This window comes from Purpureocillium takamizusanense, chromosome 2 (assembly GCF_022605165.1).
Source record: "Purpureocillium takamizusanense chromosome 2, complete sequence".
Classification (NCBI taxonomy): Eukaryota; Fungi; Ascomycota; class Sordariomycetes; order Hypocreales; family Ophiocordycipitaceae; genus Purpureocillium; species Purpureocillium takamizusanense.
The window spans coordinates 4141284-4162320 of record NC_063069.1 but is presented as its reverse complement, the minus strand read 5'-3'; the positions used below and the strand labels follow the sequence as shown (position 1 = coordinate 4162320).

The window sequence follows — 21037 nt, the reverse complement described above, 5'->3', positions numbered from 1 at the left end:
GAGCTGGCAATTGGAGAGCTCACCATGCCAGGCCGACCAGCCGGGGATGAGCCGGTGGGCTTGCAGCGCCCGCAAAACAAGGGTCCACTGACTTATGTGCAGGCACACGACCTACCCTAAAGCAACAGTGTTTCCGGGCCAGAACTGAAGGCAAGAATCCAAAGAGGCGAGCTGCACGCCGTGGGGGTTTATCACAGGGGTATTGGAGTCGGTAGAGGATGTTCGGCATCAAAAAGATGGCCTCCAACATTTCTTCCTCTCCGGCCCTTACCTTTGAGCTCGTTGCCCGCTGTTCGGTGAGCGCTCACTTGAGTGACCCCAACGATTGAAAAACGATACTGACGGCCACGCAAGACAACAAGGGCCCGAGCATCAAACGTCACGCTCCCTCATGGCCCGGTGCAGCTTCCCATGTTCATGCCTGTCGCGACCCAAGCGTCGCTGAAGGGAATTACGCCACAGCAGCTGGAAGAAACGGGCTGCCGATTATGCCTAAACAACACATACCACCTTGGGCTCAAGCCTGGCAAGGAGGTGCTGGACGCAGTCGGAGGAGCGCACAAGCTTCAAGGCTGGAAATACAACATACTCACAGATAGTGGAGGGTGAGTGGCACTATGATGATGATGAGCGGCACATCGACTGACAATGGCGTGCAGTTTCCAGATGGTCAGTCTGCTCAAGCTGGCCAAGATCACGGAAGAGGGCGTGCGGTTTCTGAGCCCTCACGATGGCTCGCCGATGCTGCTGACGCCGGAGCACTCCATCTCTCTACAAAACACAATCGGCAGCGACATCATCATGCAGCTCGACGATGTCTTGGTTACGACGTCGCCTGATGCGGCACGCATGCGTGAGGCAATGGAGCGCAGCGTGCGATGGCTGGACCGGTGCATTGCGGCACATAAGAACCCTGACCGTCAGAACCTGTTCTGCATCATCCAAGGCGGACTTGACCTCGAAATGCGACGGGAATGCACCAGAGAAATGTTGGCGCGGGACACGCCTGGCATCGCCATCGGCGGACTCAGCGGAGGCGAGGCCAAGGCAGACTACTGCCGCGTCGTCGCGACATGCACGGCCTTGCTCCCGGACCTGAAGCCGCGGTACGTTATGGGTATTGGCTACCCCGAGGACCTGGTCGTGAGCGTCGCCCTGGGAGCAGACATGTTCGACTGCGTGTGGCCGACGCGGACGGCGCGGTTCGGCAACGCGGTCACGAAGATGGGCGCCCTCAACATTCGCAATTCGAAATACGCAAATGACTTTGGCCCGATCGAGCCGGGCTGCGGATGCATGTGCTGCCGGGCGGGCGACGGCGGCATGGGCATCACACGGGCGTTTGTGCACCACAACGCGTCCAAGGAGACGGTGGCGGCGCACCTACTGACGATACACAACGTGTGGTACCAGCTCAACCTCATGAGGGAAGTGCGGCAGTCCATCATCGAGGACCGGTTCCCGGCGTACATTCGCAATTTCTTTGCTGGACTGTACGAGAACAAGACGGAGTATCCTTCTTGGGCGGTCGAAGCATTGCAAGGTGTTGGCGTAGATTTGACAGTAGACGGATAGACATGACTAGATTTGGGGGGTATCTAACAAGATATATTATATATGCATGCTATGTGCTCACAGGCTATATGCGCTCGCAAGTGTCCATGGAACCATGATGTACCAAAAAGTCGGTTGAATGAATGGAGCTGGGAGACAAATTCGTCTGTCTCATAACACAACAGCGATGACGGCGGCGACTACAAGACCGGCAGCTGAGCCGATTCGCAGGCTTGCCGCACCACCAGTCGTCGTCGGGGCCGCGGTGGTCGTGGTCGGAGAGCTCTGAGGCTTGCTCGTGACAGGAGCGTCAGTGCTCGTTGTCGCAGCAGTGGCGGTGGCGGTGGCCTCGTTGGTTGCGAGCGTCGAGGTCGAGAAGCAGGCATCGCTGAAGTTTTGGCAAAAGCCAGCAAACGTTTTGGCGACTGCGTCAAGTCAGCTAGAGTGTCCAGCCTCGAAGGGCAAGCCAGTCTTGGCGTCTTGAGAGCCTCATACCGGTATATATGCTGCTGGGGCCGCTGGCCTTGGCCCAGTCACGGCATGTCTGGGCGTACTTATCCAGCTGGTCAGTCCACGTCGCCTCGCCGCGGAGTGTGACACAGCTACACATGGTCAGTCAACACATGGCATAACAGCGCGCGACATGACGGGGCCGTGGAAGTGAAGCTATGGACGCACCAGTAGCAAGGCGCTTGCACGCCATAGGGCGCATTTGCGAAGCCGGGAACGTTCTTTGAGCACGACTCATAGAGCCCGAACATGGAGCTGCAAGCCGGAGCGACGTTTCCGAGCCCACTAACGCTCGTGATGGGGATGGTGCCGGTTGCCCCGGACGTTACAGAGCTTGGAGAATCGGTTACGGAGGCAACAGTTGCCGCGCCCGAGGTGCCGGCGCAGTTGTTGGCGTTTCCAACGCGGCAGAGAGAAGCCAGGTTCGTATAAGCTGGGAATGGATCAGTTCTTGTGCTCGTTGACTAGATCTTGGACAGATACCGACCAGAGTACTGGCTACTCATTTCCGGGGCCTCGGTCGACAGGTACACGGCGCAAGACGAGTACGCGGCGGCCACAGGGTTCGTGCCGTCGCAACAGGCGCATTTGGCCAGGGCGAGGGGCTCGGCCGTCGAGATGGCCGTCGGGCCGCCAGCGGAGCTTACGCAAATGTTGACCTTGGCGCTGACCAGGCGGCAGGCGGTGTAGCCCGGGTCGGTAGGGTTGAGGGCCTTGACGACGGCGTTGTCGAACACGGGCAGAGTGATGTGCTCGATGGCGGCGGCGGCAGCGCCGACGAGGGCGGCCCTGGGGAGCAGGAGAAGTCGCTTCATAGCGCGTCGTGTTTTCGTGCAAGACTAGTCGCTGGCAATGACAGACAGAAAGTTGGTGCTTCTGGAGCAATGAAGCTGTCTCACGACTCCGTCACCTCACACGGGGCAGGCACACACGCACATGACGAGAGAGGCATCGTGAGCTGCGAGCGGGAAATTCGGGGGCCAGACCGGCCAATTTATCGAACCCGCGGTGTGGCTATTCCCGCTGGGCGGTCGGGGCTTGGCCTTGCCGCCGGGCCGGGCCCCATGACACCGCTCATGGCTGGCCTGGGTGGGTTGGTGAGGGCGAGATCTCGGTCGAGGCGGAACCAGGGGTCTTGGATGGCGCCCGGGGGAGCAGCCAGAATACTGCTGTCACCGCACGATATGTGAGCGGGCGGCCCAACGGGCGCCACGCCCAGAAAGCCGTAGCGCGTGCGGCTGAGGGAGCCTGCATAAGGTATCGAGACTTGCAGGCTGCCAAACTCGATACCAACTTAGCTGCTGCACGCGGGGGCCATTCTTTGTTGACTGGGCTGCTGGGCAATCACCATCGTGGATGTACGCGCGTGCAGCTGCCGTGGGACAGAGGAGGCTGGCGGCAGCGAGGCGGCTCGGCGCGGTGATGGTGTTGCTTCGCAGCTATGAGAGCTGAAAGTTTTATAAGCGGATGATGGTGTTGACTGTTGAGAGAGATATGAGAGATGAGGGTGGGACAACAGTCTAATAAATTGGGCTCAGACGGGACGGGACGGGAGCCAGTGGTGACAGGCCTGCATGTACAGTATACGAAGTAAGGCAACAAGTGTTTAATCGCCCTTTCCGTAGCTGACTGTTCCGTGATTTTGAGTCTCCATGACCAGAAAGAGCTTCATCAGTTTGTTGCGGGCATATTATCATCCGATGTCCACCTCGTTCCCCTCATCTGCCTCACAGCCAAGCGACGGCGGGGTGGTGGAGAGGAGAGGAGTGGTCGCTCAGTATTGAAGTCTGGCCTGCATCTTGGAAGTTGGGACTGCTGCTCCATGGGCTGGGGAGCCTTGTTGTTGGGGAGCCCGAGGGGCCGACATGCGGAGCTGGAGCTGCAGCAGCTGGAGCTGGAGCTGGCTCGCGGAGCGGTGGGCTTGTTGGAGCAGTGCCCGCTCGCTTCTATCCCCCTGCGGTTCAGCAGCCCGACGGCCTGCAGGATGGGGACGGACCCCTCTCTGGCCCCGGGCCACCTGCTGATAGGTTAGGTTGACACCCAAGGTACCCTATGGAGCCTTGGTGGCAGCCTACAGTGGGGGCAGGCACGTAACCATGAATGCCCAGAGCGACAGAGCCTCATGCGTCATTGTGCAACGGTGATGAAGGGGGGACGTAGCACTGTCACTTCTTATTTCTTCGCATCTACGGAGTACTGCTCGAGGGAGATAGGTTAGTAGGTTACGTTAGGTCCCTTTTCTGATCGGTATGCACGAGAGCCTCACAAGTGCCCGTCACCTGGTCGAGCCGGAATCGCCCGACGTACTGTCTTGTGCACTTTTCGAGCTTCATACTGTAGGCACGCAATGACCCAAGGACTGACTACTCGGGCACCAACGTTACTTTTCACACCTGAACACGACTTCCTCGAGACCCTACATCTCAGTGTCTTAGGTCGCGGTATTCAGTGGAGCGCATCGCAGACCCACGCTGAGGCGGCCCAAGAACAACAACAGGGGAGACGAAGCGAGCGCCATCATGCTGGTAGAAACTCGCCATCTCATCCAAAGCAAAGGCGACATGCGCTTCATCTGATAGAGCGCGGCACGACACAAATAAAAAGTCTTTAATCTGTTGCACGTACCCCCGAAACGGTACTTCCATCACGTGATGACGTACCTGGCGACGCGCCCGCACGCCCCTCCAAGACCCAAGACGCGCTCCAGCCCAGGGCCCTGCGCTGCTCCGGGTACTTTAATCAAAATACTCGAGGCACGGAGCCGGTCCGTCATAACAAACACACCAACACCCCAGCTCCTTTTCCCCGTGACCCTTTCCACGCCGCCGCCCACAGGCTTAACCAAGCCCATTGCTCTCCGAAGAGTGCACGCCCGTTTCGCTCGACAAAACGTCATCTCATGACGCGCGCATCGCCATGTCGCAAGCGAAACAGTCGGCGGCCCCGCCGCGACACCCGCCGAGCTCTGCATCCATGGCCGGCATGACTGCCACCGGCGATGATGACACTGGCCTCACCCAGTCGCTGAGCCAGCTCTCCTTGGCTGGCCAGCCATCGACCGCCAAGTCCCCCAGGATCACGACGACGCCCGCGCCCCTCAAACTGCCGTCGCGACGCTCCTCCACCACCGCCATCTCTCCTCGACCAACACTGCCATCCCGGAGCCCGTCGAATGGACGCGAATCCCGAGCGTCGCGCGCAGGCACGCCGCCCCTACACAGAAAGGCGTCGCTGAACTCTCTCCACTCCCTCAACGGCTCTGGCACCACCCGACCCGCCTCGCGCCGCTCCAGCTCCTCGCAGTTCATTCCTGGACTGAGCAAGACGGGACAATTAGCTGCCAACGTACCGGAAGAGGAGGAGAGGGAGCCCGTGACGGCAAACTCGGTCGCCAGGGACTACTTCAAGGCTGAGCTCGCCGCTCACCACGGCGAGGCGCGCACGCGGCAGACCGAGACCATTGTCATCCTAAACGACGCCGTGTATGGCCACAGGTTTTCGCGTCCTCGAACCTCTCGCGGTGCCCTGAGCACCATTGTCGAACGGCCCGAACGAATCAAGGCTGGAGTGTTGGGCATATCCACGGCCTACGTGCGCCTGAGCGGGCGACATAGCGAGGGAACGCTCCCTATTGACCCCAAGAGGGACGTGCATGCCATACCTAGCATCCCCTTTCGAATCCGAAAGACTACGAGGCGTCTACCGCTGGCGTCCCCGGCAGTCACAAACGTGCATGGCACCAAATGGATGGACGAGCTTAAGCTCATGTGCAACTCGGCCGAGGCCAAGTTGGCCATGGGTGGCAGGGAGTTGCAGCGACCCGTCATGTCGAGGGGCGCAGACGAGCCACCTGCCCAGAAGCTCCACGAGGGCGACCTCTATCTATGTTCTGAATCATTGAATGCTATCGAAGGAGCATTGGGAGCGGTTTGCGAGGCCGTCGACACGGTCTTCACGACGGCTTATCGGAGGGCCTTCGTAGGAGTGCGGCCGCCGGGGCACCACTGCTCGGCGTCGCATCCATCCGGATTCTGCTGGGTCAACAATGTTCACGTTGGAATCATGCATGGCGTGCTCACGCAGGGCATGACACACGCCGCCATTATTGACTTTGACCTGCACCACGGGGACGGATCCCAGTCCATTACCTGGCAGCACAACACGCGCGCGGTATCGGCGACTAAGAACGCTTCTCCCTGGAAGAAGACCTCGATAGGCTACTTTAGCGTCCACGACATCAATTCGTATCCTTGCGAAATGGGTGATGAGGAGAAGGTCAAGAACGCCAGCCTCTGCATCGATAATGCACACGGTCAGACAATCTGGAACGTCCACCTGCAGTCATGGAAGACGGAGCCTGATTTTTGGGCATTGTACGAGTCCAAGTACATGGTCTTGCTTGACAAGACGCGGAACTATCTCAGAAACCAGGCCGAGCGCTTGACTGCCTTGGGACAGACTCCAAAGGCGGCCCTTTTCTTCTCCGCCGGCTTTGATGCCAGCGAGTGGGAGAGTGCCGGGATGCAGCGCCACCAGGTCAACGTGCCGACCGAGTTCTATGCCAGGCTGTCTCAGGACGTGGTCAAGCTGGCAGCCGAAGAGGGCTTATTCGTGGATGGCAGAGTCATCAGCGTGCTCGAAGGCGGGTATAGCGACAGGGCTCTCTCGTCTGGCGTCCTCAGCCATTTGAGCGGACTGGTAGGCGACCAAACGCCCGAGAACCATGCACAAGACTCGCCCGGACTCAGCAGCGAAATGGGCCAGCGAATTGGCGTCACCCAGGACGAAGAGCAAGGCGCGACGGCCCGGCCTCTCGCGTCGACACATTTGTACGATCCCCGTTGGTGGGCTAGCGGTGAGCTGGACAAGCTGGAGCGTCTCACCGAACCTCCATCGCCGCCTCGCAAACCACGCAACCCGGTGCAGCCTACGTACTCGTCTCCCACCCAGGCGTCGACAGCCAGAGTTGTCGACCCTGTTCGGATGAGGCGAAGCCTATCCGGGGTGTCCACAAGGGTCGTCGAGCGTCCGCCGTCGCCCCCTCCCCCGGAAGTCCCTTGGATTATCGCGGCTCAGGAGCTCTGCAAGCTGCTTATACCGTCGGGGCGTCAAACGGACAGCTGCAAGCCGGAAGACTTGAACGCGGAGGCGACTAAGGCTCGTCGGGACCGGCAGTCGAATTTGATGGGCCTGCCGCCGCCACCCGACCCTCCCAGTCGGCCTGGATCGCGAATGGCTCTGCGTGAGCGCAAGGCTAGGGCCATTGTGCCGATCGATGAAGAAGCCAGCGAGCAGCTTCCCAAGACTCGACGCAGGAACGGTGCCACGCCAGTAGCATCACCAGAAAAGGTATGCATCCCCTCCTTGGACAAATCAGGCCAAGGACTGACCCAAGAGTTAAGAAATCTTCCACTCGCACTACACCGTCACGCCAGAATGGTGGCCAAACGGCCAGGAGGGCCAGCCGACGCCTTAGTGGGGCGTCGTCCGTGGTCAGCGCGGCATATGAGGAACCACCGCCCTTGCCTGGTAGCGAAGATAGTGCCAGTCGGCCTGCGTCCGCCGTAAGTTCCAGAACTGAGAGCAGCGGAAAGCTTGCCGTGAAGAAGACGCGGCCGGCAGCTGCTCGGAAAGACCCGGCGCCTACAAGAGCTCGGAGCCCAAGGAAGGCTTCGACGCCAGCTCGCAAGAAAGCCCCAGCATCGGCCATTCAGACCCCTCAGCGACCCTCAACCGCACCTGGTCCGGCACCCAGCGATGGGTCGGCGATGGACAGCCTCACGACGGGCATGAAGAAGATCAAGATCAACTTGATCACCCAGGCGCAGAAGGAAGCCAAAGAGCGCGCTCGAATCGAGGCAGCGCAAACGCCAAAGGCCGATGGGGAATCAGAGAATCCGATACCTATGGTGAAGAAATCGTCAACGACTCCCAGCGTCGAGGAGACATTACCTCAATTGCCCGCCTTGACGCAGTCGGGTGATTCCCCCACGCAAGCTCCTGTTCTTGGATCGTCACTGGCACCAGAGCCGCCGTCGTCTTCCACCGGGCCCCAGACCCCGATCGATGAGCCTTACCCGCCGGTTCTGGCGACGCCAGAGCCGCGTCAAGTGCCCCTCCCGGCGAGCAGCCCCGCCGTGGACGACTCGGTGTCGCAGCCGTCAATGGGCAGCAGCGACTTTTTCATCTCGTACCAGCCCGAGGGCCCGGCTCCCGTTGCAGTCTCGCAGCAAGAGCCCCTGACATGGCTGCCGCCGACAACGGGCACGCCAGCCGTTGGCACACCTGCGGCGACGCCGAGTCCCCAGAAGAAGCAGAGCGGGCTGTTTCACTACAAGTCCGGCATACCTTTTGCGCCACGGCCCGCGACAGGGACTCCGAAGCCTGAGGTAGGCACGTATAGCGGCAAGAGCGAGGCCTCTAAGCATTCTTCGGTATGGGACTATCCAGAGACGCCCCAGAAATAGAAGAGGCACGAGGCAAGATGCGTGGGCGGGCTTTTTTTTGAGCTTGATTGGCATTTTGAGAGCATGAAATCATGGAAACATGAAGACATGTCTGCAGACGTTGTTGGCGCCTCGGCGTGGGATGGACGTCTTGCCATGTATTTTGCGCGCCGCTTTGGCTGTATGATACCCTTGTAATTGAGCCCCTGTGTATACTGTATAATGTCTATCCAGATGGGGGAAAAAAAAATCCCTTGCCGCCCCGTCCAATAGTAGTGCCGCGCATGTGAGTGAAGATAACATGAGATGTGGTGGTTGAAAACGCAGCCGGATTGAGCTACTTGAAGAGCTGCGTAAACTCGCGCAGCGGTACCGCCGCCTCGTCGAGCGTGGGCCTGGCCCCGCCGTCGCCGAGGTCCGTCTGTGGCCGCCGGTGAAAGGTCCAGACGTGCTCGACGCCGAGGCTCTCGAGGTAAGCGGCGCCGCGGGCGTAGTTTGTGGCCACGTGGGCGATGCCGTGGCTGTCATCGGACATGGTGAACTTGCCGCCCATTTTGAGCCATTCCTGCAGTAGTACAATGAATGTCGTCAGCGAAAGACGGCCTTTTTTTGCATGGAGAGGACACGCGATAGCTTTATCGCATGTGCTACACATGACGATCACCGCTTCTTTTCTAAAAAAAAAAAAAAAAGAAAAAGAAAAAGAAAAAAAGAAAAAAAAAAGTAGAAAATAAAATAAAACAGAACTGAAATGTTTTGGTGGCAGCTTACCTCGGCAATGGCGCGGCAGGGGTACGGCTCGGCGAGCCCCTTGCGCAGGGCAGCCGTGTTGCACTCAAGCCAGCCGCCCTGCTCCTTGACGATGGCGAGGTTGCGTAGGACGCGTTCCCAGACGCCGGACCAGGCGCGGGGGTCGCGCGCGGGGTCCTTGGCGAGGAGGCGGATGAGGTCGAAGTGCCCGACGACGCGGGGACGCAGGGAGAGCAGCATGTCGCGCTGCTGGTCGTAGTAGTCCTCCCAGAGGGTCGTCTCCTCGTCCTCCACATTCTCACCGTCGCGCGGGGTCGGGCGGTCCTCCTCCTTGTTCTTGGCGGCAAGGACGGCGGCGGCGTAGGCATCGGGCCCGTAGTCGATGGGGTGGCCGTGGACGTGGTGCAGCGAGCCGACGAAGTAGTCGACGCGAGGGTCGGCGGCGAGGGCGAGCACGTGCGGGGCGTACGACGGGCGGATGAACTCGGCCTCGAAGCCGACGAGGATGTGCAGCTGCGCGGCGTACTTGGCCTGCAGGCGCTGGGCCTCGACGAGGTAGGCTTCGTGCCGCGGGGGGAGCACGGCGAGGCTGGCCTGGGGGTCGCTGTTGCCGGCGGCGTCGGTGTCGTCGAGCTGCGATGGGAAAGTTGGGGATTAAGTGTCAGCGAGTAGTGAACATGAGAGTATATATAAACACACATGTATATGTATGTGTATGTATATGATGAGGTGAAGTGAGAAGGTGTAGTCAAATCAAGTGACTTGACTGAATGAGTCAAACGAGCCAGCCAAAGCATCCTGTGCGGCATTGATATAACTCATCACCACTCACCTCTTCTGGATACAGATCCCGCTCCTCGTACCGCGGCATATGCTCGCTCAGCCCCATGGTCTTGAAGCCAATGGATATGGCGTGCCGGACGATGTCCTCGAGCTGGTCGACGGCGTGGCCCGGGCAGAACTGGCCCGAGTGCGAGTGCATCGTGAAGGCCATGGCGGGCGGACCGGGGGGAGCCTGAATAAGGCTCAATTGCGGTCTCTTTTTCTTCCGTTGTTAGCAAGTGGAATGAAATATTGGGCGGTGATGTGAAAAATCTCACCGAGTGGTGGTGGGTTTTCGTCGGTGGTGATGCGCAGATGTGTGGTACATGCGGTACTACATGATGCCCGTGTCAGCGACATAATTTTTTGAGTAGCATGTCCCTGACACCCATCATCCATGGATGCTGCTAGTGCCGTTCGTACAGCAGACAAAACAAAACAGTCTCGCCGCCCGCACAGGTGTTCCACATTTTTGTTCATTTGCGCCCCGCCCCCTCTGCGGCGGCGCGCGACGATATACATGACGCATTTACATAGGTGGTAGGCGGTTCTCGCAGCGGCCTAGGGCTGCGAGACTTGTGTGTATAGATAATTATAGTGGGACTAGGCGGCGCATATTTGAGTGCGTAGAAAAAAATAAAAATAAAAATAGAGAGAGCGAGAGAGCGAGAGAGAGAGAGAGACAGTGAGAAAAGGGCATGATATTGAGCCGATCAACGCAGTCTTTCTTGTCTGCGAATAGCACCTACCCTATTCCTCCCATTTCACTCCCGCTCGGCCACTCGGAGACGGCGCTCTTCAGCACCAGCTTCTTCCTCTATCGGCTATCGCGACTTTGGGCGCGCTGGTGACGTCGATGACCCCTGGCAGCGGCGTCAATGTTGGAGCGACTAGTAGATCTGCACGTCGATCACGCCCGGCTGGGGGGCTGTGGCAGGGCCATGCCTGCGTATCCATCGTGTTGTCATCCCCAAGCAACTTCCGTTGGGCTGAGACCCTACTAGGCAGCCGCTATCACAGTGCGACTCGCTGTTGGACCGCTGGGTGCCGCAGCCCCCTATTATGGCAGATTCGAGCGCCTGGGCTACAGAGCCCCATCGTCATCACCCGTCAGGGACATGGAGACTCCGGCACGACTCACAGCCGTAGATGCTCTCAGTACAATACATCGCCACTTCTCGAATTTCACAGCCAACCACTTGGCGCCAACCATCAAGGCTCTGCGTTACACAGAATCGCTGACATTGTTTTGACTCGTTCAGCCTTGTGCAACGCCAGTTTGGTGAGACCCACCAGCTGATCACCCAGCGGTGCATACAACCCAAAAGGGTAAAACGGCATCAGCAAAGATGCTTGGGACGTTCTTGGCCACAATGACGGGGCGTCGTCATTGCGCATTCGAAGGATTATATAGCTATGAGGCCCCTAAGGGCAGATCCTCCTGATGGCTTTGGACGGCTCTGGATATTTTCTTTGTTGGCGTTGCTTTCGCTTTCCTCTACATTTCCCCTTCTCGGGCCAAAGAAACAGAAACACTCTTGTTTTTACTCGACTTCAAGATATCGAGTGCATTCATACGGAATTGTCTAGCTCCTTTGCCGGCTAGGTAGGCCCGCGGCGGCCTTGAAATGGACCTCTACCGACAAACAAACACCCTCACCAACAAGACACTCAAGATCATCCTCGCGCGTCATTTCACGACGACCCTATACAGCGCCCTCATATTACCTGTCCTCGCCTCCATCTATCTTGGCCTAGGTCGGCAGTTCAATCAGCCCAACTCCAGGTTTGGCTTTGGGGATCTCCAGGATGTTCGATCTCTTGGTGATGCTCTCGCACATGCCGGAGGCGGACGAGACACGGTCGCCCTAGTCAACAGCGGCCACACCGGCGGCGAGATCGACCGAGTCATCTCCTCCGTCGTGGAGATAGTCGCGGGCGCGGGAAAGAACGCGAGCAGACTCAAGACAGAAGACGAGCTTGGCTACGTCTGCCGCAGCTCCATCCGCGGGACGTCGAAATGCTTCGGCGCCGTCGTCTTCCACTCGTCGCCCGATGAGGGCAAGGGTGGTATCTGGAATTACACCCTCCGCGCAGATGGTGGCCTTGGCCTCGACTTCAAGGTCAGCTCGGACGAGAATGACGCGCAGCTTTATGCGCTGCCGCTTCAGCAAGCAGTCGACCGCTCCATCGCCGGAGACTCGTTCCCTTCGAAGACGCAGCAATTCCCGTACACGGCGGATACGGAAGACGAGCGCGAGGCGAAGCTTCGTCGCGACTACCAATCGTCCTTTATCAACTATCTGAGCGTTGCCTTCCTCATTGCTCTGATCGGTGTCTGCTACCACATGCCTGGCCTCATCGCCACGGAACGCGAAAAGGGTCTCTCGCAGCTCATCGATGCCATGATGCCCGCCTCGCACGGTTGGCACCGCCAGTTTGCCCGCCTCATCTCTCACCACAACGCCTTCATGGTCACGTATATGCCCGGCTGGATCGTTGCGGCCGTCATCTGCCGCACCATGATCTGGAAGGAAACAAACTATGGGGTCCTCATCGTGTTTTTCCTGCTGAGCGGCATTGCCATCACATCAATGTCCCTGCTCGGCGCCTCGTTCTTCAGAAAGGCGCAGCTTTCGGGCGTCGTTACCGCTGTCGTCTGGATCGTGCTGGGCATCGTTGCTCAGGCACTGACAAATCCTGGCACCGGCGCTGTTGTCGTCCTCAGTCTGCTGTTTACGCCATGCACATTTGTCTTCTTCATCACATATGTCGCCCGGTATGAGCAAGTGGGCAGGGCTACCGATTTACTCAAGGCTCCTCCCGAGAGCCCGTGGAACCTACCTGGCATAGTCCTCTGGGTGTTTCTCGGCGTGCACATCTTTGTCTATCCGGTACTGGCAGCCTACCTTGAACGAACATTCCACGGCGTCACAACGGGCGTTCGCAGCTCTGGGCCGTCTAAAGCAGGTCAATCAGGCGCTTCAGCGCCCGACGTCGTTCGCGTGGAGAACATGACCAAGATATACCGGCCCAGTTTCCTTCGCCGGCTGTTTTCCTTTGTTTCACCGCCACGTCCGAAAGTTGTTGCAGTCGATGACCTTACTCTTACTGCCAAGAAGGGTCAGATTCTGGCGCTCCTTGGTGCCAACGGGAGCGGCAAGAGCACTACGTTGGACATCGTCGCTGGTATCAGCAACTTTACCAGTGGCAACGTCTCCATCGACGCAAGCGGCGGCCTCGGAATCGCGCCGCAGAAGAACGTGCTCTGGGACGAACTCACTGTCGAGGAGCACATCACCCTCTTCAACCAGATCAAGTCACCGCAGAAGCATGCAACCCAAGAGGAGACAAAGGCACTCATTGACGCCATTGGCCTACGTCAAAAGGCCAAGGCTGCGTCTAAAACACTCTCGGGCGGACAGAAGCGCAAACTCCAGCTGGGAATGATGCTCACAGGCGGGAGCGCCGTCTGCTGCGTTGATGAGGTGTCTTCGGGCATCGACCCGCTCTCGCGGCGCAAGATCTGGGACATTCTGCTCTCGGAACGCGGCAGCCGCACAATCATCATGACTACGCATTTCCTAGATGAGGCAGATTTGCTTGCAGACAATATCGCCATCCTGTCAAAGGGGAAGCTCCGGGCCGAGGGCTCTTCGGCGCAGCTCAAGGATACTTTCGGCGCAGGCTACCGTGTTCACGTCCTCAATTCACGCAAGATCCAACACGCACCCCAGGTCGCGGGTGTAGACTGCAAGATGGAATCAAACACCATGACCTATGTTGCACCAACGTCGGCTCTCGCCGCAGAGGTCATCCGCGTCCTCGAGGCAGAGAATATTCCGTACAGATTCTCTGGCCCTACGATCGAAGATGTTTTCCTCAATCTTGCTGAAGAGGTGCGCGACAAAGATGTATATGGTGGCTCGGTCCGAAGTGATGGTCGCCCACCTCTGGCAAAGGAGAAGTTGCCCTTTGGCTCGGAAGATACCGTACTGTCGAATGGTGGCGCCAAGGACACCGCTCAAGGCCTCCTCTCGGGCCGTACCGTCGGCTGGGCGCAACAAGTCGCGGTATTTCTTCGCAAGCGACTTGTCGTCTTCAAGACGAACTGGATCCCATACGTCGCAGCATTTCTGATTCCCATCATCGCTGCGGCCATCACACAAATCCTTGTCAGGAATGAAGGGGCGGTAGGGTGTCTGCCCAGCGAACAGAGCAGCCGGGACTCGAACGACGACTTTGAGGATCTTATCAACACGGCCATGATCGTCAGCGGGCCGTCCTCCAAGTTTGACGGCTCGAATGTCCTCAACCTTCTCAAGCCGTTGCTTCCCGGTGGTTCTGGGTCGGGTGATGGAAGCGGCCAGACCTCGGTCGGCAACATCACGGTCAAGCTGGTCGACTCACTGGACGGCTTCAAATCCTTCATCGAGGACAACCGCAAAAATGTGACGCCAGGCGGCTGGTTCCTAGGCGACTCCGGAACTGTCCCAACCGTGGCGTACAAGGCTGACAAGTACTCGATGATCACCGCGGTCATAACCCAGAACCTGATGAACACCATGCTCGCAAACAAGACCATCGCCACTGCGTATTCCATCTTCGACTCCCCGGTGGCACCCGGGACAGGCAAGGCTCTGCAGGTCGTCGTGTACTTTGCCCTCGCTTGTTCCATCTATCCTGGTCTTTTTGGGCTGTATCCCAACGTCGAGCGACGCATGAACGTGAGGGGGTTGCAGTACTCGAGCGGCGCCCGCACGCTTCCAACGTGGGCAGCGCATCTCGTCTTTGACTTTTCCATCATGCTCGTCTCAATGGCATTGGTCACCGTCGTATTTGCCGCTTCGTCGAGCATCTGGTACAACATTGGCTACCTCTTCCCTGTCTTGATGCTGTACGGGATGGTCTCGATCCTCGTGGCCTACTTCTTCTCCCTGTTCTTGGGGAGCTCTCTCGCCACGTACGCCGCTACATCTGTGCTTCAAGGCCTCGGCTTCGCCGTTTACATGATTGCTTTTCTCTACATCCTCACATTCTCACCGGCCGCGTCTGCGGACCGCAACGTTCTCATAGGGCATTGGGTCATTTCCGCCATATTTCCCACGGGATCTCTCGTTCGGGCCTTCTTCGTCGCCCTCAATGTATTTTCGGCGTCGTGCGACGGTGACAAGCTCAGAGCATATCCCGGCGCCATCACCGCGTTTGGCGGGCCGATTCTTTACCTCTCGCTGCAGGCCATACTTCTCTTCACGCTTGTTGTGTGGATTGAAAGCGGGAGTGGCAAGTTCAATACGGGGTCGGCTAGAAAGTCAAATGAAGTCGATGACCCGGAGATCGCGGACGAAGTAGACCGCGTTGACGGCCCAGAGGGGCAGAACGATGGTCTTCGCGTTGTCCACCTGACCAAGGCTTTTGGCAACAACACTGCCGTGGACAATGTCACTTTCGGCGTGGAACACGGCCAGGTCTTTGCCCTTCTGGGCCCGAACGGCGCGGGCAAGTCGACTACGATTTCCTTGATCCGCGGCGACCTCGCTACGAGCAAGAGGGGTGGCGACGTCTTTGTCGAGAACGCCTCGATCTCCAAGAATCGACCGCTCGCCCGGCAGAACCTTGGCGTCTGCCCTCAGTTCGACGCCATCGACTCCATGACTGTGGCCGAACACTTAGAGCATTTTGCGCGCATCAGGGGCATCACCGACGTGAAGCATCAAGTCAATGCCGTGGTTCGTGCCGTCGGCCTCGGCGCCTACACGGACGTTATGGCCCATACGCTCTCTGGCGGCAATAAGCGTAAGCTATCTCTCGCCATTGCGCTTACGGGCAACCCGTCCGTCATCCTTCTGGACGAGCCCTCGTCAGGGCTAGATGCCGCCGCTAAGCGAATCATGTGGCGAACGCTTGAGACCATCGTCCCCGGGCGATCGATCCTCCTCACTACTCATAGCATGGAAGAGGCCGATGCGCTGGCCAATCGGGCAGGGATCATGGCTAAGAGGATGCTCGCCCTGGGTGCGACTGACTCACTTCGCCACCGCTTCGGCGATACTCTTCACGTTCATCTCGTGAGCGAGACGGCACCGCACTCAACGCCCGAGGAGATGGACCGCGTGCGGACATGGATCTTGGGCACATTTCGGGGCGCTGAGGTTGAGCAGGAGACATTCCACGGGCAAATGCGCTTCTCAATCCCGACGGAAGCCGTCAGGGAACTCCAGAGTCGGAAGAGTGACCACCGAGAAGCAAACGCCGCCGCGGACAGTGGTAGCGCAATTGGGCAGCTTCTCATCGTTCTCGAGGAGAACAAGGCCGCGCTTGGCATCGCTCATCATAGCGTCAGCCCCACCACGCTGAACGAAGTGTTCTTGACTATCGTTGGCCAGCATGACGTGATGGAGGAAGGCTACAGGCGGGAGGAGGTACAGACGAAGCCTTGGTGGAAGAAGAATATCTGGGAGTTTTTCTAAGCTTTGATACCAGAGTCGTTTGAGATTCGTGCGATTGACGGCTACTTGGGATGCTTTTTTTCCCATGTTGAATGACAGCTACCGGCCACCTTTTTCCATACGTGATGCTTATTTCAACTCAAATGAGAATTGAGATTGGCGAGCTGTAGATTCTGATCACAACGGCATATCCTAATAATGTCTTGACGAGAGTCTGAGCAGTACCTGATAAAGAAACGCCATAGGGCAACGATAAAGTAGGCTACTAGCACGCCGTGGAGTCGAGATATCCGCGGACGCATTACGCTCTATCCAAGGCCTTTCAGCGCCCACACATTCCCGTTTTAGTATTCGATGGGGGTCTCCCACGATCACATGAACGAAACATCTGCATGTCGCGCCCGTTTAGTGCGTCGCCCAAGGCCCCCTTCTTCGGGACGGACATGACTTCATCTCAACGTTGACCACAGGTACATGTACCTGCTGCATGCTATGCTCGCACAGCAGCGAGGGTAGTCAGGACGTGTCACATGAGGGTTCCTCAGGCGACATGGGGTGGCTTCTCTAGGGGTCTGGCCCTGGGAAACGTAGTTGAAGGCGGGGCGATCGCGATCGCGATCGATGCCAAACGTCCCCGTCGTGGTGGCAAGCCTTATGTGGGCAAGCCAGTCAGTAGAATCTTCGAGCAAGATCCTATTGATGAGAAAAGGGTGAGGACCCGTAAGCTGAATTGAACCGCAGAAGTGTGGCGTGCAGCACACGCGCTGCAGTTTTCCCCGGATTCACCTGGTTCCGGCGGCCTCGGGATGAGGCCGGAAGGCGGCGGCTGCAAGGGCTGGGGCCGGAGTCTATCCTTTCACTGTCGGCCAACGGTCGATCTTGCCATGGGTGTGTATGTACTCGCGCTTCTGCAGGAGATCGAGTTTGCATGATGTGGTCGGGAGGCGTAGGGGTTGCCATTGGACGACTTCAATGTTCTGTAGACGGAGAATCTTGGGCTTGGGGCTCGATGTGAAACGACGATTATTCCAGCGGACTGAGTGTACTCGTAAGTACAGGTGCTTGACATCAACGTATCACACTGGCAGCGATGCCTCGACCATGCAAAACAAGCCTCTCTGGGGCTTCCACGACTGGGCCTCTGCGGTGGCATTTATACGGATCCGGACTCACGGCTGGGTAACCGCAGCTGAGGCGAATCGCCCGCCCGCGCCTAGACGAGTACGTACTGTCAACGAGAGAGCCCGCATCAAACAAGAGATCTTACGTCCTCCGCTGGGGCGTCTATTGTGTGCGGAGCCCGAGTGTGCTGGGCCGCATCTCGTCTCACCTATGCCTGCAACCGCGGTCGGAGTCCGCCCACGTGCGTGACAACGCAATGATGAGCAGCCCTCCAGGCTGAACCGCTCATTGTTTTGAGTTGATTTCATTTATCGTGTGTAGAGAGATCGAAGGCTTCGTGTGACTGACGTCTATATATGAGTAGGCGTGGGAGAATCGACCGGCTAGAGTTCAACAACGCTGCGTCGCACGACAGGTTTCCTTGTCGTTTACAAGGGCTAGATGTCGTGCTCACTGCCAGTTTTTGAACTGGTGGATCCGGCCTTGCTGATCGTGCTCCGGCGCACCAGATACTATTGTCCGTTCTAGGGAGGCCCAATGTTTTAGCTTTGCAGCTTCACCGGTATGCAAGTCATCAAGCCAACGCCGGACCCAGACGTTGCACTTGTTAGGCGCGTACCTACATAGGCGTCTAGTAGGCTCTCCACGCCCATGATAATAAATGGATCTGCTGAGACCCGCTAAAATAAGGCCAAAGCCGGCAGTTGACGAACCCACTGCGGGGAGCCTTGGGGTGATGGTGATGGTGCAGGTTGATAAGAGTAGACAAAATGACAGCTGCAGGGACGAGCTTTGCTGGCACGACTTTCAAGTTTCGGCAACATCAAATCTCTTGAAAATCCGCTTTTGCTGCTCTTCAATAGAATAGGCAGTTGCGATAGCTGCGCTCCTTCCGCGGCGCTCAAGGCTGCAGTCCAAGTGACGGCCTGGAAAAATTAAACTTGCGGCTCCGAGAGGCACCCGCCACCAAATGTCCAGCTTTCGGGCGGCGCTGAGCTGGAAGTCTATCACCAACAAATACAAGACGCCCGGTGCATCCGTCCGCTCCATCATGATGAACTCGCCCGCTGCACCGTCTCCGCGTCGGTGCACGCTCGGTGCACGCAGAAAGAATACACCGCTGGCTTGTCGTTGTCATGTCTCCCGCGGCCGTCAATGATAATGGGGGACCGGCACTCCCCTCGCCAGCCGAGATCAGGGCTCTCAACCGGCTGCTCAACACCAAGCGTGGAACCAGCTATAGGCGACCCCCGCCCGTTCGAATACCTCCTCTAGGCCTGTTTGTCAAGTACGGAGCCGACGTCACCGTCGCAGAAGCCATCACACAAACCTGGGTGCGAGATCAGCTCCGAGGGCTCATCACCGTACCAGAAGTCTTTGGTTGGACGCAAGATGGAGGCCAAACTTTCATCTACATGTCGCTGGTGGAAGGCATACCTCTCAACCAAGCGTGGACTCGCCTGTCCAATGAGGCCAAACGTGACGTCTGCGGCGAGCTTCGACAGGCCGTAGCAGCCTGGAGGAGCTTGGAACAGGGGAGGCACGACCATTACGTTGGTATGTGCTAGCCTTCGTCGTACAAGAGACAGAAACTTACCTCGCTACTCACAGGCAAGTTGAATAAGCAGCCACTGAACGACACGATTCTACGCTATCGCCCCAAGCTGACGGGACCATTCCAAGGCGCCGAGGCAGTGCAGCAGCTACAGGAAGCCTGCGACATTCATATTGGCACTGACGAGCAGACTGCCTTCACGCATAACAGCCTTGTCGCACCCAACATTCTTCTTTCTCCGGGACCCCAGCCGCATGTTGCCGCCGTTGTTGGCTGGGGCCAAGCAGGATGGTACCCAGCTTACTGGGAGTATTGCAAAGCGCGATACATGAGCGCGCATCCCAGACGTTGGAGTAGCGTTGCTCAAGAGGAGTGGCAAACCCAATACCTTCCGTCGGTGATCGACCCCGTGGATGATGAAGTCTGTTGGCGCCCGTGGCTTGCATTTGCACTTTCCAACGCCTGAGTTGGTCACAACTACAGAATGAAATGGATCCGGTCGATATCTGTCGATGCCCAATCGCTCGAGCTCGCGCCGATTCCTTACTAAGTTCGATAAGTTGGGGAGCGCTGTCGACTGTTCGTGGAGGGGGAGTGAGAGGCGGATAGGATGGGCGAAAGCGTTACTCTGTAGTCTTGTGATGTCAGGGGGAACCCTGGATGCATGGTTGGTGTTGTGTCTTTGGAACACTTGAGATGAAGCCTTCTGCTGACAAAGCAATCGATCGATCGCTTGGCTGTATAAGATGCCATGGCGGATTGTGGCGTTCACAGTGTCAACCGCCTAGGAGCAGACACGCAGGAGGCATGAGGCGATTGTTTCCGTCACTCATGTTGAATATCTTTGAAAACGTGGCAGGGTGTCGGAGCCTTTCCATACCGAGGAAGCCTGCATGGATTGTCCAACCTGACCGCTATAAATTGTCACATGAGTTGGGAGTGGCATGCCTCGCGGCGGCACTGACTCACGATGCAGGCACAGGCCTATCCAGCCGAACTTGGTCGTATGCTTCTCGTATTCAGTTCGATCAGCCAGCCCACAGGCCGTGGAGGACGACAAGGTGCCGCGATGCCTTACATCAGAGAGTGTGATGCTCGTCACGGTGGCAGTTTCAGCCACAGTTCGCAGTCAATGAGAATGTTCCACGCAGATCAATGGGTTGCTGCAAGATCACCCCTGCCACCGTACCGCTAGTCTGACTTACCTACTATTCACAGAGAATTCACAGAGAATGTAATAGCGACTTGGCGTGGTCATCTCGAAAAGTCATTACAACCATGAGGAGTAGTGTTATCAGCAGGGTTGGAGGACTAGCAGGGAACAGAGAAGGGGGGGGGGGGGGCGTGCGGGGGAAGAGCTTGTCACTTGAGGATCTGAACCCCAGTTCGACACATGACTTTTATTGTGAGCGGGCTGGTCCACTTCATGATCGTCTGCCATCATCAACTGAGACAACCCCCACCTTCTGCTGGTATCGAAGCATAGACAAAGGCGACATGGAGCACGGCAAAGCGGATGCACCACCAGAGAGCCCTGAAGATGACTCGACGACAGTGAAACTGCGGGCTTCGGAGAGGCCATATGTATCCAAATTTATTTGGCCTCCGTGATGCCGCTGTTCCTCGGCGACCCCCCGAATCCTTCAGCGGCGCTAGGGGCGGAGACGATGGCATGCCAGTGGCGGCGCGGCATCACCACAGACGCCTCTGAGCAGGATAATCGTAATCGTACCATGGCCCACACATGCAATGGCACTCGCGCTGCACTCGAGTTATTTCCACTTGCATCAATCTGCGGGAGTGGAGGCTTAAGACTTGCCGGGCCGGCA

At 57.9% G+C, this 21037-nt stretch overlaps 6 protein-coding genes across 7 annotated transcripts; 4 read left to right on the top strand and 2 right to left on the bottom strand.

Annotated features, from left to right (window-relative positions):
* The first annotated feature begins 116 nt into the window (after positions 1-116).
* Positions 117-1631, top strand: JDV02_003050 (tRNA-guanosine(34) preQ(1) transglycosylase). The gene is made up of 3 exons (XM_047984136.1): positions 117-296; positions 355-605; positions 660-1631. The coding sequence occupies exons 1-3, from the start codon at positions 219-221 to the stop codon at positions 1573-1575; spliced, it is 1245 nt and encodes a 414-aa protein (XP_047840109.1). The 5' UTR covers positions 117-218; the 3' UTR covers positions 1576-1631.
* Positions 1590-3370, bottom strand: JDV02_003049 (uncharacterized protein). Its single transcript, XM_047984135.1, has 4 exons — positions 2552-3370; positions 2233-2497; positions 2050-2156; positions 1590-1979 (listed from the first exon to the last, which is right to left on the bottom strand). Exons 1-4 carry the CDS (start codon positions 2877-2879, stop codon positions 1726-1728), a joined length of 954 nt encoding a protein of 317 aa, XP_047840108.1. The 5' UTR covers positions 2880-3370; the 3' UTR covers positions 1590-1725.
* Positions 3371-4731: 1361 nt separating this feature from the next.
* On the top strand, positions 4732-8728 carry HOS3 (Histone deacetylase). The gene is made up of 2 exons (XM_047984134.1): positions 4732-7413; positions 7467-8728. Exons 1-2 carry the CDS (start codon positions 4981-4983, stop codon positions 8529-8531), a joined length of 3498 nt encoding a protein of 1165 aa, XP_047840107.1. The 5' UTR covers positions 4732-4980; the 3' UTR covers positions 8532-8728.
* Positions 8692-10449, bottom strand: JDV02_003047 (Histidinol-phosphatase). 2 transcript variants are annotated; one of them, XM_047984132.1, is made up of 4 exons: positions 10361-10449; positions 10093-10305; positions 9282-9893; positions 8692-9075 (listed from the first exon to the last, which is right to left on the bottom strand). In XM_047984132.1, exons 2-4 carry the CDS (start codon positions 10252-10254, stop codon positions 8848-8850), a joined length of 1002 nt encoding a protein of 333 aa, XP_047840105.1. In that variant the 5' UTR covers positions 10255-10305; positions 10361-10449; the 3' UTR covers positions 8692-8847. The 2 variants fall into 2 exon arrangements, with proteins under 2 accessions (XP_047840105.1, XP_047840106.1); XM_047984133.1 differs by having other exon boundaries at positions 10093-10297.
* A 1130-nt stretch (positions 10450-11579) lies between these two features.
* On the top strand, positions 11580-16641 carry JDV02_003046 (uncharacterized protein). Its single transcript, XM_047984131.1, has one exon. It carries the CDS (start codon positions 11711-11713, stop codon positions 16550-16552), a length of 4842 nt encoding a protein of 1613 aa, XP_047840104.1. The 5' UTR covers positions 11580-11710; the 3' UTR covers positions 16553-16641.
* Positions 16642-18670: 2029 nt separating this feature from the next.
* On the top strand, positions 18671-20492 carry JDV02_003045 (uncharacterized protein). The gene is made up of 2 exons (XM_047984130.1): positions 18671-19210; positions 19265-20492. Exons 1-2 carry the CDS (start codon positions 18790-18792, stop codon positions 19672-19674), a joined length of 831 nt encoding a protein of 276 aa, XP_047840103.1. The 5' UTR covers positions 18671-18789; the 3' UTR covers positions 19675-20492.
* The last annotated feature ends 545 nt before the right edge of the window (positions 20493-21037 follow it).

Excerpts from the sequence above, each read along its gene's own strand:
- JDV02_003047 (XM_047984133.1), bottom strand. The coding sequence starts at position 10,410 with ATGTACCACACATCTGCGCATCACCACCGACGAAAACCCACCACCACT. Across the intron at positions 10,298-10,360 it reads CGAAAACCCACCACCACTCG|ACCGCAATTGAGCCTTATTC; the intron begins GTGAGATTTTTC and ends GAAGAAAAAGAG. Across the intron at positions 9,076-9,281 it reads CCTGCCGCGCCATTGCCGAG|GAATGGCTCAAAATGGGCGG; the intron begins GTAAGCTGCCAC and ends GTACTACTGCAG.
- JDV02_003046 (XM_047984131.1), top strand. The coding sequence starts at position 11,711 with ATGGACCTCTACCGACAAACAAACACCCTCACCAACAAGACACTCAAG.
- JDV02_003049 (XM_047984135.1), bottom strand. The coding sequence starts at position 2,879 with ATGAAGCGACTTCTCCTGCTCCCCAGGGCCGCCCTCGTCGGCGCTGCC. Across the intron at positions 2,498-2,551 it reads AATGAGTAGCCAGTACTCTG|CTTATACGAACCTGGCTTCT; the intron begins GTCGGTATCTGT and ends ATCCATTCCCAG. Across the intron at positions 2,157-2,232 it reads GTGCAAGCGCCTTGCTACTG|CTGTGTCACACTCCGCGGCG; the intron begins GTGCGTCCATAG and ends GACCATGTGTAG.
- HOS3 (XM_047984134.1), top strand. The coding sequence starts at position 4,981 with ATGTCGCAAGCGAAACAGTCGGCGGCCCCGCCGCGACACCCGCCGAGC. Across the intron at positions 7,414-7,466 it reads CAGTAGCATCACCAGAAAAG|AAATCTTCCACTCGCACTAC; the intron begins GTATGCATCCCC and ends CCAAGAGTTAAG.
- JDV02_003045 (XM_047984130.1), top strand. The coding sequence starts at position 18,790 with ATGTCTCCCGCGGCCGTCAATGATAATGGGGGACCGGCACTCCCCTCG. Across the intron at positions 19,211-19,264 it reads GAGGCACGACCATTACGTTG|GCAAGTTGAATAAGCAGCCA; the intron begins GTATGTGCTAGC and ends CGCTACTCACAG.
- JDV02_003050 (XM_047984136.1), top strand. The coding sequence starts at position 219 with ATGTTCGGCATCAAAAAGATGGCCTCCAACATTTCTTCCTCTCCGGCC. Across the intron at positions 297-354 it reads AGCTCGTTGCCCGCTGTTCG|ACAACAAGGGCCCGAGCATC; the intron begins GTGAGCGCTCAC and ends CGGCCACGCAAG. Across the intron at positions 606-659 it reads ATACTCACAGATAGTGGAGG|TTTCCAGATGGTCAGTCTGC; the intron begins GTGAGTGGCACT and ends AATGGCGTGCAG.